Raw genomic sequence first — 17,325 nt, 5'->3', positions numbered from 1 at the left:
GCCAATGTCAGCAAAATGTAGCTTGGCAATGGACAAATTGGAACACACTAAGGGATAATGGAGGGCAATGAGCTGGATGCAAATAATCAAGCTGGGAAAACTGAGGGCTGTTTGGAGTTTAAACTAACAGGATTCAACTGACTTTGGTATATGAAATACGGTTATTTTGTACATAAGAGCCGAAAACGGAAAGTGCAGTGCTGTACTGAAACGGTTTACAATGTTAAGTTGAAATGTACATATTTGTTTACTAGGGCACATATATTCCTGAATGCTGCTATGTTGTTGTGCTCAAGTCATATGCCGTGTGCGCTTCTCATAAAGCAAGGAAGCATAACAGAATTTGGCCTCATGCATACTTCAGAAAAGCCCATAAATACTGCTCTTGATTTCAAATACTGGGCTTTATTTTGTGATTTCGAGACGGGGAGACCCAGGAAATACTAAACCAAGGACACATTTGTTCTCAGTCTGTACATTACAAGGAGCAAAAGGGCCGCTGCCAGAAACAGCAAAGAGCACAGCTCCCCCACCCCAACAGCTTTTCCAAAATCCTTACATATAGATGATATGCTTGGTTTGCTCTCCCACACTTGATGACAAGAGCAGCGGCTAATGGGAGGATAGTGTAATGTCAGGACATTCCAGGTTAAATGGTGCTGTAGATTAGGATAGAGGACGTGACATTTAAGTTGTTGTTTCTGATGGCACACCTGTGTTTCTTGTACTGTAATATGAAATTCCATCTTCTCAGTTTGAATAATGCGGAGTATTTGGATCACTTACCTTTTGGATGCCTAATCTAAACAAACAGGCATAGCTGAATGTCACTTTAAAGCACTGAGGCAATTAAGGTCAGTGAAGAGTTGACAAGGGAGCAATGTTTTGTTTTGTTAAAAAAAAAAGGAAGTTTTCAACTGGATAAGTTAAGACTTGCATTTCAGCTTTAAATTAGAAATATACTTTTAAAAAATTGTTGCAAGATAAATTTAAATCATTGAAGAATGAGTAAAGGGTTTTGCACGTTGATCTACCTAGACCTGATTTGGCTAGGTCCTGCTTAAATTTGAAATTCTGAATCCCATTCTTGCACGGTAGAAGATGAGAGGTCAGTAGTTAAGCCATTAACTCTTAATGCTAAAATATTCTGGATGTTTAACTAGAATTACTGTGCTTTCAACTTGGCGGTTTAGTTCTCTAAATACACGTCTCCATAGAAAGCAGCCTTAGAACGTAGAACAAAAGATATTGCTTCTTATGTATAGCTTATTTCCACGAAATGATTCCTGATCTTTTTCTTTCAAACCTGTTACAGAGCTGTGGTCCGTTGTGAAACTGTTTAACATGTAAAGCGTCCTTGACATTTTCAAAGTGTAAAAATAAAATATTGAAAGAAAAAGACTTCTGCAAACGTGGCTTTTTATGTTAAGAGTGTTACAAAAGCAGTTAATATTTCTGTTTATCTTTTAAAAGCAAATTTTAAATAACCTGTTCTTTAAAAAAAAGGGCATAAAAGACAAAGCTTTGTAGAATAAACTCATTATAGTTCTTTGGAATATACAAGGAAACGTCCAAAGGGGCTCCAAAGATAAACTGGATTAAAGTAGTGTCTTGGTCTTATACAAACTCTTATGTTCAGCCTTAATAGATGAAACCAACTGTAAATATTCACACACACAGGTTCTAGAGAAAGGATATTCTTACCCTAGGACCAATAAATATAAGATACTTACTCAGTGTTTGCCTCGACAAATTTTAACAAGTTAACCCTCCAGAGGATTCAGATAATACTTAGGCTATTTGTTAGATGCTTGACTCTGCAATTGCTTTAAAACTGGGCTGGTCTTGTCCAAAAATTATTCCCTTTTAAAAGTTTTAAAAGTAAAAATTTCTCCCTCCCAAAATTAGTTTTGTTTACATTTCCCAGCTTAACCAAGGATGCTGTCTGGATGCAACCATGGTTCGCTGCCGATTTTACTACAGCAGCTAAATTCCATTGTACTGTAGCATGAATAAATCTGCAGCACACAAGAAGCTTCACAGTTTTCTTCATAAATTCGGTGGCGTCTCCTTTATTCCTTTTACACCTTCCAAGTTGACTGCATAGTAGCAAAAAGACGGGGGCAGGTGAGGAGCAAAAACCACCCTTAACGTCCGCAGCGCACTTCTGCCCTGGTGTGGCGCATCATTGGCAGCCAGCGGTTGGTCTGTCCTCCGGCTTGCCATCAGCCGCATCAACAGCTGATTGGACCAAGTTATTCCAAGTGCCGGAACTACTCTCTTGGTGGCGCATCTGAAAACACAATAAAGCCTGTGTCTTAACAAAACTTCCTGCTAAGTTTAAGACGGGCAGACTTGCCAGTTAAGTCGGGGATCGGGAACCTCCAGAGATTGCTGGACAACTAATTTCATCACCCCTTACTAAGACCATGCTGGGTGAGGCTGATGGGAGTTCAACAACATATCTGGAGGGTACCAGGCTCTCCTCCCCAAGTTAAGAGTTTGAGTTGACCCAGAGGCATATCATAGAATAGCAGAGTTGGAAGGGACCCCGAGGGTCATGTAAGTCCAACCCCCTGCAATGCAGGAATTATAGGGCTATGCTAGGGCCTTGGCCTTGTGGAACAGATGGCTTAAATCAGTGACAGGGAACCTATGGCCCTTTTGGTGGTGTTTGAGCTCCCTTTGCCCCTAACCACTGGCCACTCCAGCCCTAGCTAGGGCTGCTGGAGGGTCACAGTTTCTCTATCCCTGCCTTAATGTCAGTTAAGTGTTGAGTGGTTTTTTGAGTGCACCAGAGCACTGAGCACCACCCCCATACAATACATGGGCACAAAATATGTCAAATTGGATGACCACCCCCACCCCACCCCATGCATTCAGTATGTACCAAAGGGGGCTGTGGGGAATCAGAGCCTCTTGGTGCAATGTTGCCACTTGTGTGTCAAATCCATTGCTGCTAGGAGAGTGGTGAACTACCCTTTGTCTGTTCTTCAAATGTGTTTGCTGAGTGGGTGGGTGGGTGTGTTTGCATGCATGCATGTTGTGTTGTACTCACCCAGGACTACTCTGAGCAGCACCTCCTTTCTCATCCATTGTGTCACTTACCTAGAATGCGGAAAAAAGAGAGAGCAAGCAAAAGATTTCCAAGAGGGGAATAGGCAGGAAAATGCTCCCCTTGCAATAAAGGATTATGGACAGGCTGTACAATTCTCTCCCTCCCCCACAAAGAAGGGAAAGAGTGGTGGTGGCAGACAAGGCAACAAGACTCTAGAAGCCCACATCAACATTTTATTATCTGCATTCAATTCCTTGTTGCCCATGGCTACCAGGTAAATAATGTTTAAATGCAAGTTCTGCACCTAAGCAGTGATGGACTAGAACTACAAATTACAGAACTGTAGCGTTGAAAGGGGCCATGAGGGACATCTAGTCCAACCCTCTGCAGTGCAGGAATCTTTTGCCCAATGTGAGTCTAGAACCCAGGACCCCAAGAATAAACATTTCATGCTTTACCAACTGAGCTACTCAGCCCTTGCATTTATACTGAGAGACTGCAGCTTCAGTTAGTCTGCACAAGAAGGGAGAGAGAGAGAGAGAGAGAGAGACTCCTTTGTGATCGAATGTTTCTGTTCCCCAATACCAGTTTGAAGTATCTGGATAAAAAGCTGAAACATAAGGGCAATTTTTTGATTTGGAGGCAACTTCCATTGGAATCAATGTACCATGATGCATCTTTAGATGGGGCTACTTAATACACTTTTGAATTGGAATGTGAAGATCAGCAGGACTTGCTTCCAGATAAGCAAGATCAATTCCATTTCAAAACCAGTTATGTGGACGTAAAACTGCAATCGCATCTGGAAGTGAGTTCGGATAACATGCACAAAATATTCCATGCTGAGCAGCTGATGGAGAAGAAGAAAAAACTGCCACCTCTCACTATTTCCCAAAAGACCAGCCAAAAAAGAAATAGACTTTTGAGAATGCAATAAATAAGCCCAAGGGCTTTTTGCATTCACACATACATGCCATCCTGTTCCACCCCTATCTCGCTTGTGCCATTGTGAGAACAGGATGCTAGGCCAAATCATTGGCTTGGTCCAGCATGCTGTTATCATGTTCTTATCTGATGTAATATTCTGGTTCACTGTCCCTTCAGTGCATCAGCTCTGCTTACATTTCCCAGAACTGCCAGATAAGCCAAAATCCAATTGGGCACATTTAGATCCATTGAAATCCATGCCCACAATGGTGAAATCAAATAAATTCTAAGCTTTACCTGATTAATGCATACCACTGGGACTCGGAACTTGCTGCTTAGCTTGTGAAGTTTGGCTCCAAATATCTGCAAATATTTGGCTTTCAGGACGGAATCCTTGGCGGCGAACTCGCATCTGAATAAGGCAGCGATGGAATCGATCACGACCAGGCGAACCATGCCCCTTGAGACCAGCAAGTTAATCCTCTTAGTAATACACTCGTGGAAAGTCTCCTGCAATGATAAGGAACCTTCAGAAATCAGACTGAGGAGGCCAAGGCCTGCACTGTTGCAGGGGTACTTTGCAACCTCACTGGGTCTGTTCTGCTATCCTTCAGCTAATAGCTGGAAGCATCTTGAGCCTAAGAGACTAGTAACTGGGAGTGGCCACTGAGACTGCATAACACTGGTCTTGAAAGACCTACATCGGCTCCCAGCACGTTTCCGAGCACAATTTAAAGTGTTGGTGCTGACCTTTAAAGCCCTAAATGGCCTCGGCCCAGTATACCTGAAGGAGCGTTTCCACCCCCATCATTCAGCCCAGACACTGAGGTCCAGCGCCAAGGGCCTCCTGGCGGATCCCTCACTGCGAGAAGCCAAGTTACAGGGAACCAGGCAGAGGGCCTTCTCGGTAGTGGCACCCGCCCTGTGGAACGCCCTCCTACCAGATGTCAAAGAAATAAATATCTGATGTTTAGAAGACATCTGAAGGCAGCCCTGTTTAGGGAAGTTTTTAATGATTGATGTTTTAATGTATTTTTAATCTTTTTATTGGAAGGCGCCCCAAGTGGCTGGGGAAACCCAGCCAGATGGGCGGGGTATAAATAATAAATTATTATTATTATTACTACTACTATTAGCATTAGCATTTCGATGGCTGCATTTGCTTGAGACGCTAGCATAGCAACTCACTAATCAGCAATTTGCAACTGTAATGCTGCAAACCTGTGCACGTTAACTTTGGAGTAAGCCCCACTGAAACACCGTATTTATTTCCTCATATTTGCATCCTGCCCATTCTGCCAGTGGGAACGCAGAACTGCCAACAAATCTGTACCAAAAATAGCAGCACACAATTGCAAGGTGTACCTTTAGCATCACATCATAACCAGATATGTGAGCAGAATAGAGCAATAGGGGAGAGAACAAAAACCATAGAATCATTTTGAAAATGCCAATAAAATACAAAATTAAAATATATATACAGTGGTGCCCCACAAGACGAATACCTCGCAAGACGAAAAACTCGCTAGACGAAAGGGTTTTGCGGTTTTGAGCTGCTTCGCAAGACGAATTTCCCTATGGGCTTGCTTCGCAAGACAAAAACGTCTTGCAAGTTTGTTTCCTTTTTCTTAACACCATTAATACAGTTGTGACTTGACTTTGAGGAGCAACTCATAGAACGCGGTGTGGTAGCCTTTTTTGAGGTTTTTGGTGATTTTTGAAGCTTTTCCAAAACTTTTCCGACACCGTGCTTCGCAAGACGAAAAATTCACTAGACGAAAAAACTCGTGAAACGAATTAATTTCGTCTTGCGAGGCACCACTGTACCTTACTTACACCCAATATGTGGTCCGCGTAGGAGGCAATACAATGGTATCTGGAAGGGAGTCCCACAACTTGCGGTGTGTGGCTGGACTATAGCATTTGATACAACACAATCTTGCTCTTTGTTACATCAAGCAACTTTTTACATAGCCCAGGAATGAGACAATTCATTTTTTTGTTTGCATTTGGAAAACTGAACAAATGGAGCTGAAAGTCAGACTACTGGTCCATGCCGCCAGAAACTGTCTCCTCTTGAATCTTAAGACCGGCAGCGTTTCTGCAGCGTCTCAAGCAAAGGTCCAATTCCAGGGACTGAGCCGAGAACCTTTGGGTGCAAAGTGCAACAGACCCACTCCAAAGTCAATTTAAAATCACGAGAGCTCCACAAATGGATTGCTTCCTGTTTTGTTGTGATCACACACTATATATTTGAAGTAGGTGCCAGGAAACCTTTGGCCTTCATTAAAATGCACATCATCATTGGCTGCTGGGGCTGATTAGAGGGGTCAGAGGCTCCCCACACCTGACTTATAGCATTTTTAATGCTGGTATTAATTTCTTCATTTCATTCTGACCATTTAAAGGCACATCTAAAGGCAGCCCTGTTTAGGGAAGCTTTTAATGTTTAATAGGTTATTGTATTTTAGTGTTTTGTTGGAAGCCGCCCAGAGTGGCTGGGGGGACCCAGCCAGATGGGCGGGGTATAAATAAATTATTATTATTATTATTATTATTATTATTATTATTATTATTATTATTCTGCTTAGTTGCTACTGTCTCTTAAGCAGTGTACAAAAAAAACCCCACCCTGAATACAATGAAAATAAAAGCCAGTTAAATGATAAAAACCAGATTTGGTTTAAATGTCTGCTGGATTTTTATTTTATTTTTTAAGTTTATAGATGGCACCAGAAGTTCAACAGGACAGGGACCTCAACTAGAAGCACTATTGGTTCCCCATTCCTGGCTGTCAACAAGGATTTAATAGAACTATAGAGCTGAAAGGGATTTAAGTTGAAGATCCTAAAAAACTTGGGATGCCAAGATCAGTCATGGCTAAGCCCCACTGAAAGTAAACAGAAGCTGAACTTGTATCCCACTGCAATGAATTCTAAAACAGAAGCAAGGTTTTGTTTTGTTTTTAAACTAATTCAAAAAGCATTAATTTTATAGCCCAAGCTATTCCACAGCCGCTGGGCAGCATTTAGCAAATACGTTTCCCCTTGCTGCATTTCACGCCTCTTAAGCATGAACATATTTTAAAAATAAAAATCCACACATGGCAGATTTTTATACGAAAAAATGTGGCAGATAAGAATGCATCGTGGCACTTTGTAAAAGGAAGAAAAACAAGCAAACATGGTTAGGCAAAAAGATAACACTGTGCCCTATTGGAAAACCAAATTGATCCCCTTGTCGTGCTTACAAAGAGGGAATGATGAGCATGCTGGAGGGAATGTTGGTTTTCTGCCAAGTAACTGATTATACAAGGCTGACGTCTCTTCACAAGAAGGATGATGCAACAAAACAGCTACAACAGGAAACAAACTCTGGGCATTTATAGTGGTGCAGGGCTTTAGGCGTGCCGCGGTACAATACTGCACAATTCATTCTGCACCTCCCTTGCTCTCGCTGCCATCTTTGATGCAATGGATTGCTCCCTCTTGCTCAATTCCCCTTTCTGCCCCAAGTCTCTGTGGTTCTGTCCACAGTTGGAAGGTGCTTTCCTGCACCCTTGACCCTGGCAAGCAGATCTGCAGAGATGCATAATCACTGCCAATGAGCAGCCAAGATTGTCCAGCTCTGAATGGACAATATAGTCTGTTATCACAGGATGCTTAAGCAGGCTGCTTTTGGCTTAATTGGTCTGATGTCAGAGGAAGAGAGACTAATAAGTTTCAAGCTAAGTAGCACTGGGGAGACTCCAGGGTGGATTTGATTTAAATCAAATCGATTTAAATCACTAGTCAGGAAGACTTGATTTAAATAACTAATCAGGAAGACTTGATTTAAATAACTAGTCAGGAAGACTTTGTTTAAAAAAAATTTTTTTACAGAAAGACTCATTCTTGCTGGTATAATCTTAATATTTACAACCAGATGAAGGTTTCATTTTTTGAATAATAAGTTTTCAGAGTAGTTTTTACAGTTATATCAAAAATTACTGATTTGGCTATATACTACATAGATAATTATGAAATTATTGTGAGGTTTAATAAGTTAACTGTTTATATTTGGACAACTTTTCTGCTGTACTTTATTGGAAGGAGAAAAATAATCATTAATAACAATTTAAACAAATTATTTAACTAAAACAATAACATTATAGCATATGTATCCATGTTTGTTAACTGATGTTAAACGGTTTTGTGGGGGAGGGTGATTTAGACTGAGTTTTAGCACACATGAAAAACTTAAAACAAATCCTTATTTCCGGATGAATAGTCTTTGGGCTAAATAGAAAACTATCTTTAGAAAGATTTTTCCTCTAAAAGCATTTTTTATTTTAAAAATCCAATTTAAATTGAAAAAAATCTGATTTAAATTTTAATAAATCCGATTTTTTAATTTTTTTTTTAAAATCATTGATTTTTATCCACCCTGGTAGAATATAACATCCATAACTTTAAAATTAAATTCAAAACAGTGCCGATTCTGTTTTTTTAAAAAAACAAACTAGTGAAATTCTGCTACTTTCATAAATTATGCATGTTTGTGTGCAATTTTTATTTTTTAAAATAATATTCTAAATGTGCTAACGAGAGACAAGGAGATATGTAGGGCAGCAAAAACTTTAGTCAATCACTTCATAGCTTCAAAGATTTCAGCAGCAATACCTACACACTTTCAAGTACCTTTTCATAGCCCTAATGTCTAGAAACTTTTGTTTTTGAAAGAAAAACAATAAACCATGAAAGTTCAGGTTCCCAAAAAACTAATTTCTACATCCAGCAAGGACTTCGCATTTTTGCAGCCTTTCCCATGAATTATCACCCCAACTGAGGTGCTGAAGTACTGGGTACCAGCTGTGGGATTTCAAATGGTACTGCTCTATGTGTTTTGCACAAAGCAGAGATAGGTCCTTTAGGTGTCATAACTACCGTATTTTTCGTTCTATAGGACGCACATTTCCCCCTCCAAAAATTAAGGGGAAATGTGTGTGCGTCCTTATAGAGCGAATGCAGGCTGCGCCACTAAGCCCAAAGCCAGAACAGGAAGACGGAGCACTGCGGAGCGCTCCGTCTCGCTGCTCTATCTTGGGGACGGCTGCGCGCAAACCTCTGCAGGGCAGCGGGGTGCCTTCACCCCGCTGTCCTGCAGAAGCTAGCAAGGCTGTTCCCAAGCCAGAACAGCGAGACGGAGGGCTCCGTCTCGCTGCTCTAGCTTGGGGACGGCTGCGCGCAAACCTCTGCAGGGCAGCGGGGCGCTGCGGTCCAAAGGCTTCAGGGATCTTTGAGGCTGGCGGTGGGGGAAAGCAGCGCTTCCCCCCACCGCCAGCCCCACAAGCTCTGGTGAATGTACCTTGAACACACCTTGTTTTAGAGGGGGAGAACAAGGGGGAAAAAATTTCCCTGTTCTCCCCCTCCTATGGTCCGGTGCGTCCAATGGAGCAAAAAATACGTTAACTTGTCCCATTGCTTTCAATGAGATTTCGGTTCAACTACCCTAGATCCATGTAACCTACCAGCCAGAAACTTGCTCTGCTACTCACCAGGTCTGCGGCATGCTCAACAAAAATGCCACTTCCAAATTTTATTTTTTGCACCACATCGGGCGAAATGTCAGCCCTCGCTTTGGGCTGCTGCTCAATCAGTTGCTGCAAGCGCTTATTTGGGAAAACGTCTTCCGTACAAATGTAAACAGCACCTGCAGAATACAGAAGGGAACTCCTGGAATGACAGGCTTTCCATCATGGCAGCAGGGTGGAAGGATATACCAAGGCTGTTGGTTTTCATTGGATAAATCACACAGAGGAAACAGCGCTTTTGTTGTAAAAGCAGTGGTATGTCAACCTGTCACAAGTTTCAATGTTAGGCTGGTTGACTTGCATTTTGTGGGCACAGCAAGTGGTACAAAATACCATATTTTTTCCGTGTATAAGACGCCCCATGTATAACTCAAGGGACATGGGTGGTGCTGTGGTCTAAACCACTGAGCCTAGAGCTTGCTGATCGGAAGGTCGGCAGTTTGAATCCCTGCCGGGTGAGCTCCCGTTGCTCGGTCCCAGCTCCTGCCAACCTAGCAGTTTGAAAGCACGTCAAAGTGCAAGTAGATAAATAGGTACCTCTCCAGCGGGAAGGTAAACAGCGTTTCCGTGCACTGCTCTGGTTTCGCCAGAAGCGGCTTAGTCATGCTGGCCACATGACCTGGAAAAACTGTCTGCGGACAAACGTCAGCTCCCTCGGCCAGTAAAGCAAGATGAGCGCTGCAACCCCAGAGTTGTTCGCAACTGGACTTAACTGTCAGGGGTCCTTTACCTTTTTATGTATAAGATGCCCCCTATTTGGGGGGGACTCCAAATTAAGAAAACACCCTTCAGCACTACCCATGTATAAGACGAGCCCCAACTGTAAACCTAAATTTTTGGTTAAAAAAACCCCTAGACTTATACACAGAAAAATACGGTATATCTGAACAAGAATGGAAAAGTCATGTTGCATAGTGGGCTGGCAATCCTCAGTGGACCCTCAAGCCCCTCTCCATAACATAGCATGTACCTGAAGCCCAATGCAGAGTATTTTGTTCTTCCAAAGGATAAGCAAAGCCAGAATAAACACTATGCAGAATAAAAGTAGTGCACAATTATCACAAATCGGAGAACTTAAGATGTGCCAGTTGAAGAACTGATATTTCGGCACAGGTTTTTCAAGCATGCAGTACCTCTCCTACAGATACTAGACACATCAAGCACATGTACAGAAATGTATGTTTCTTACCAGATTCCAGTCCACCGTATTTGTACGGATATTGCACAGAAAGGCTCAGTTGCAAACCAATCTGGGTCTTCCCAGCAGAACTTTCGCCAGCAATTTCGGTGATTCCTGCAATGGGAATGCCGCCTTGCAGCAAGCTGTCCAGAATCGGGCAGCCCAGGCTTAGCTTCTGGTGTTGGGAAGTGTTGTGGTTTCTGTCCTGGAATAGCTGAAGAGCTAAAAGGAGGATTCAGGAAAGAAAAAAGCTGGTATTTCCATCCCCAATCCCTGTGTAGCCATATCAAACATAATAAAAAATTATATAAATACACACACACACCCTGCCCACCTGGCTGGGTTTTCCCAGTCACTCTGGACAGCTTCCAACAAATTAAAACAGAATATTAAAAACTTCCCTGAACAGGTCTGAACGTTATCACAATTTACGTTGATCCCTTAACATCTGCTAGATCAGAGAATCTTCCATTTTCAAAACCCCCAATTGGGGAAGGGCATAACTGGATAAAGCCATACATTCATATCCACGCTGCAAACTCATGATATTTCTTTAAATGTGCATTTAAAGAAACATCATGAAAAAGTAGAACTATTTACCTGTAAGTACAGAGTTTTTCCTTAACGCACCAGAAATGGCCCTTAGCAGGTACTGTACATCCGTACGGGACAGATTCGTCAGCCTTTGCAAATCTGCTCCTGAAAGGTTCATAATCTCTTGGATAGATTTGATTTTTGCTGAAATGAGAAAAGTGATTGAACATAACCTACTTAGATTTTTTTTTTAAAAAAAATGAAATGTAGTAGCAGCAGCGGAGTACAGGTCTTGGGCATGTGTTGTATTTTAGGCCCTTAGGCTACAGTCCTACACATACTAACCTGGGAGTAAAAACTTGTTGAACTCCTCAGCCTTACTTACTTCTGAATAGAAATTTACCATATTTTTCACTCCATAAGACACACCTTTTTCCTCCTAAAAAGTAAGGGGAAATGTGAGTGAGTCTTATGGAGCGAACGGCGATTTGCAGAGAGGGAGAGCTGCGCAGCGCCTCTTCAGCGACGCGCCTGTCTTGCAAAGCGGGAGGAACAGAAGGGGCTCCTTCTGTTCCTCCTCCCACTTTGCTGAAGGGGCGCTGCGCAGATCTCCCTCTCTGCGCAGCGCCTCGCCTGCGCAGTGATCCCGCTTGCTGTCCTGGCTTCTGCCTTAGCCGTGCGCATCCTCTTCCGGGCAGGGGGAGCCTTCATCCCACTGCCCTGAAGAGGCTTGACGCAGCTATCCCAGAAGCCAGAACAGCCAGAGGCTATCCCAGAAGCCAGATCCCTCTTGCTGTTCTGGCTTCTGGGATTCAGAATATTTTTTTCTTGTTTTCCTCTTCCAAAATCTAGGTGCGCCTTATGGTCTGGTGCGCCTTATGGAGCGAAAAATACGGTATACGGCTGCACTGACAATTACTGTTCTGAGATGAAGTTTCCGTATTTATCGCCTCTTGGTACCCTTCCCTACACATTAACTAGTGTTACAACTCAATCCTGTGTCTGTTTACCCAGAGGTAAGTCTCAGAGTATTCAATGGGGCTGAACCTCAGAAAACAACCTGAGTTCCTTTACAGCAGCTTTACTACAACTCCCATCAGCCCCAGCGAACTCAGCTAATGCTGAGGGGTGATGGGGAGTTGTAGTCCACCAACGTATGGAAGGCACCAAGATGGGGAAGTTTGATTTATAGACAACCAAATACAGATCTATATATGCCTGATCCCACTGAGTTCAATAAGTTTTGGGTTGCAAAGCTGTAATCCTACACACATCTACCTAGATGCAAATCCTATTGGAAAATGAGTGGAACATTTCTAACAGGTCTGGGCTGCATGTGCAATTACCTGGTGGCAGCAACAGCAACCTATCTAGTCTGAGGACATTTCCCCTATGTCAAATGTAGCAAGAGACTTTTTAAAAACAAAAAAGCCCTCTTTTCTTTATGCCTGTACAGTGATTGTGCGATGTGCAAATAAGAGAATAGGAGTAAATAGCCAAATTACCTTTCTTAATTGCTGCAATCACTCTGGGGTTCATGTCAAGCTGTTCCCAGTCCATTTCTTCACAAATGCTGAGCCAATATCCTGCAACACAGTAGCTATGGCAAGCATGGAGAAGAAAATAATATGACTAAGAGAAAACGTAAGAAAGTTACTTCCCGAAAGAGTGATGATAACCGCATCACTCCCAGATCTGACCATCACTTCCTCTTTCCTTTCAAGGCTGGCTTCTATGCACATGTACACAGGGCATGCTCTGAAGGCACATGAGGTCACTATCTTGATGAAGTTAAGCAAGCCAGGGTCTGGCCCAGTGCCTGGAGAGACCTCCTGGAGACGCAAGTATGCCAACTTGAAGGTGACTCAGAAACTACAACTAATCCAGAATGCGGCAGCTAGACTGGTGACTGGGAGCAGCCGCCGGGACCACATAACAAACACTGGCTCCCAGTACAGTTCAAAGTGTTGGTGCTGACCTTTAAATCCCTAAATGGCCTCAGTCCTGTAGGAGCGTCTCCACCCCCAATTGTTCAGCCTGGACACTGAAGTCCAGCTCCAAGGGTCTTCTCGGTGCCCTCCCTGCGGAGCACCCTCCCATCAGATGTCAAGGAGATAAAGAACTACACAACATTTAGAAGACATCTGAAGGCAGCTCTGTATCAGGAAGTTTTTAATATTTGACATCTTATTATGTTTTTATATGTGTTGGAAGCCTCCCAGAGTGGCTGGGGCAACCCAGTCAGTTGGGCGGGGCATTAATAATAATAATAATAATAATAATAATAATAATAATAATAATAATATATAATAATATAATAATAATAATAATAATAATAATAATAATAATAATAATAATAATTCTTAGCTCCTTCATCCAGGAAGGACTTCTTCACACAGCACATATTTAAAGGATGCAATTTGCTACCACAATATGTTCTGATGGTCACCTTCTTAAGGTAAAGGTAAAGGGACCCCTGACCATTAGGTCCAGTCGTGACCGACTCTGGGGTTGCGGCGGTCATCTCGCTCTATGGGCCGAGGGAGCCAGCGTTTGTCCGCAGACATGTGGCCAGCATGACTAAGCCGCTTCTGGCGAACCAGAGCAGCACACGGAAACGCCGTTTACCGAGCGGTTCCTATTTATCTACTTGCACTTTGACGTGCTTTCGAACTGCTAGGTTGGCAGGAGCTGGGACCGAGAAACGGGAGCTCACCCCGTCACAGGGATTCGAACTGCCGACCTTCTGATCGGCAAGTCCTAGGCTCTGTGGTTTAACCCACAGTGCCACCTGTAACCCACAGGTCACCTGGGTCACCTACTTTGATACCTCCAAAAGAGGATTAGATGAATTCAGGGAGTTTAAGGTTATCTGATCTGCTAGTCACAGTGCTTATATTTCCTCCAGTATAGGAGAAGGTGTTTCTTTGAGAAACCAGAGGCCTTTCTCTTGGGCATTGCCGGCCAATTGGTGCCAAAGAAAGATAGAACATTCTTTATGTATGCTACAACAGCAGCAAGAATACTCATCGCAAAGTATTGGAAGACACAAGATCTACCCACTCTGGAAGAATGGCAGATGAAGGTGATGGACTATATGACATTGGCTGAAATGACTGGCAGAATCCGTGATCAGGGGAAAGAGACGGCGGAAGAAGATTGGAAGAAATTTAAAATCTATCTTAAGAAATATTACAAAATTGATGAATGCTAAAATGTTGAGGTTTTTTAGAAAGATAAGGAGATTACAGCGATAAAAGATTAAGTTAAAGAAAAGAATAATGAAGGAATATATTTGATAAGATTAAATTTAGGATTTGCTGAAATAATTTTGAAATTTGGGATGCAGAAAGGGGAGGTTTGGGGGAGTCCGAGAAGTGAGGTTTATGAAAAAAAAGGATATGAAATTATACATGTTTGTTTGTCTTTTTATTTGTTTGTATTGTTTATAAAAAACTGTAAAACTAATAAAAAAAATTTATATATAAAAAAGAAGGTGTTTCTTTGAATCCCAGTTGCTGTGGCTCACTAGCAATTAAAGTGCTATTGTGCTCATGTCCTGCCTGTGGTAGAAGCATAAGAAAATAAATATACAAAAGCATATCTAGGAATAAACTTTGGATTGGGTTGCATACTTCTTGTGTCATGCTCTCAGTGTTTCAAATTAGCCACCCGACTCACCTCCAAGTAAATTTGTGGTCCTAAGCACTCTCTAGCCCAGGCATCCCCAAACTCGGCCCTCCAGATGTTTTAGGACTACAACTCCCATCATCCCTAGCTAACAGGATCGGTGGTCGGGGATGATGGGAATTGTAGTCCCAAAAACCTCTGGAGCGCCGAGTTTGGGGGTGCCTGCTCTAGCCTCTGCATGTTCTAATGAAGCCAATGAGGGTTTTCTCCTCCTGAGATTCTTCAGCATGTGCAGCAACTGCAGCCGGATCAGGCATGCAAGAGAGCAAAATTCCAAAGGCCCCCAAGCAGAAGCCAAGGTCCTCTGCAACTAATGTTTTTAAAAATAATTTTTATTGAATGATTTTGTTACAAAAAAACAATATAACCATACTACCACTAAATATAATTAAGAAATAAAAATTACATACATCAATATTTAGTTTGTCATTTTTTCTTTACCGTCTTACTTCCTCCCAAACATTCCACACAAAAACACATATGTACAGACACCCACACCCACAATGATAAAAATGAAAGTAAATATTTTCCCCCCTTTTATCTTACAAAATCTTTTCTTCAACTTTGACTTCCTGTCACGTCCCTTTGCATATATTTTATCTTACAATCGAACGTACACAGAACAATATCTATATAAATTTTCCAATACATTCTGAAAACATAATAAATCCTTAATTGTTGTCCACCTCATTTTAGTTCCTTTATCACTCTAACGTTAGCACGGAGTCAAAACTATTATTGCATTTTTGAACATACAGTGGTGCCCCGCAAGACGAACGCCTCGCAAGACGGAAAACCCGCTAGACGAAAGGGTTTTCCGTTTTGGAGGCGCTTCGCAAAACAAATTTCCCTATGGGCTTCCTTCGCAAGATGAAAGCCCATAGGGAAATCTCCGGGACAGCGGGGAAGCGCAGCGCTTCTTCCCCACTGTCCTCGGACCTCCTCCGAAGGCTGGCGGTGGGGCGGAAAGCCCTTCTCCCTGCGCCAGCCTTCGGAAGGCTCCTCCGAAGGCTGGCGGTGAGGCGGAAAGCCCTTCTCCCCGCGCCAGCCTTCGGAAGGCTCCTCTGAAGGCTGGCGGTGGGGAGAAAAGCCCTTCTCCCCGCGCCAGCCTTCGGAAGGCTCCTCCGAAGGCTGGCGGTGGGGCGGAAAGCCCTTCTCCCCGCGCCAGCCTTCGGAAGGCTCCTCCGAAGGCTGGCGGTGGGGCGGAAAGCCCTTCTCCCCGCGCCAGCCTTCGGAAGGCTCCTCCGAAGGCTGGCGGTGGGGAGAAAAGCCCTTCTCCCCGCGCCAGCCTTCGGAAGGCTCCTCTGAAGGCTGGCGGTGGGGCGGAAAGCCCTTCTCCCCGCACCAGCCTTCGGAAGGCTCCTCCGAAGGCTGGCGGTGGGGAGGAAAGCCCTTCTCCCCGCGCCAGCCTTCGGATGGCTGTCCTGAAGACTTGCGGTGGGAGGAGGGTTTTCCTTCCCACCGCCAACATTCAGAATGCTGTTCTGAATGTTGGCGGTGGGGAGGAAAAACCCTCCTCCCACCGCAAGCCCCGGGAACAGAGGAGAAGCGCTGCGCCCCTTCCCCTCTGTTCCCGTACCTGTCCTGAAGGCTTGCGGTGCGGAGAAAAGCCCTTCTCCGCACCGCCAGCCTGGCAAGCGGTTTCCATAGGAACGCATTGATTTTCAATGCATTCCTATGGGAAACCGTGCTTCGCAAGACGAAAAACTCGCAAGAAGAAAAAACTTGCGGAACGAATTAATTTCGTCTTGCGAGGCACCACTGTATCTTCTATAACCATCCCATTTTTCTGCAAATTTTCGCTTTGAGGTTCCTCTGAGTTTGCTAGTCAATTGAGCCGTCTCCACCAATTCCTGTAATTTGATTTAAATTGTGTGCTTTCCCCCATTGTCCCTGAGGAACAACCACGTTGCAACGCGCGGAAACAACCTACCGCAACTGCAGCTGCAGCCGCACTCACGCATCGCCAGAGAGCAGGACCTGCATTGCAACTGCAAACCTCCCCTTAGCGGGCCATCGTAGCCCGCGCTGCGCGCCAGCCAATCCGGGAAGGCTTCGGAGACCTCGCAGCCAATCAGAAAGAGCGGAGAGTGTACGGTTTCCTGCAAACGTTCTCTTGCAAACTGCGCACGCGCTGGAGCTCTCCCCTCCCATTCCGCGCGCGACTGGCCTTCACGAGCCGACGGGATTGGCTCAGAAGAGTCCCGTCGACGGGCGGACGGGCGGGGACGTCCCTCAGCGCCTCCCCGCGGCGGGGAAAAACAACAGGCCGAGGTTGGTGGGCGGGGCGGAAAGGCTTTTTGAAAGAGTTTCATTGGGCGGCTTGGACGCCCGTCTTCTGCCCAAGCAGCGCGGATTGGCGGG

The 17,325-nt window shown here is 43.9% G+C and overlaps 1 protein-coding gene across 5 annotated transcripts; it reads right to left on the bottom strand.

Annotated features, from left to right (window-relative positions):
- Positions 1–898: 898 nt before the first annotated feature.
- XRCC3 (X-ray repair cross complementing 3) lies at positions 899–17,245 on the bottom strand. 5 transcript variants are annotated; one of them, XM_081193837.1, is made up of 9 exons: positions 16,895–17,245; positions 12,972–13,103; positions 12,777–12,871; positions 11,338–11,475; positions 10,747–10,959; positions 9,522–9,676; positions 4,283–4,495; positions 3,059–3,108; positions 899–2,293 (listed from the first exon to the last, which is right to left on the bottom strand). In XM_081193837.1, the coding sequence occupies exons 3-9, from the start codon at positions 12,829–12,831 to the stop codon at positions 2,050–2,052; spliced, it is 1,068 nt and encodes a 355-aa protein (XP_081049963.1). In that variant the 5' UTR covers positions 12,832–12,871; positions 12,972–13,103; positions 16,895–17,245; the 3' UTR covers positions 899–2,049. The 5 variants fall into 5 exon arrangements, with proteins under 5 accessions (XP_081049963.1, XP_081049959.1, XP_081049961.1 ...); XM_081193833.1 differs by lacking the exon at positions 12,972–13,103; XM_081193835.1 differs by lacking the exons at positions 12,972–13,103; positions 16,895–17,245 and adding an exon at positions 14,090–14,192.
- Between the last annotated feature and the right edge of the window lie 80 nt (positions 17,246–17,325).

Source organism: Podarcis bocagei (genome assembly GCF_964188305.1).
Source record: "Podarcis bocagei genome assembly, chromosome: 1".
Taxonomy (NCBI): domain Eukaryota; kingdom Metazoa; phylum Chordata; class Lepidosauria; order Squamata; family Lacertidae; genus Podarcis; species Podarcis bocagei.
The sequence above is the reverse complement of the archived record's forward strand: the minus strand, read 5'-3'. Positions and strand labels throughout refer to the sequence as shown.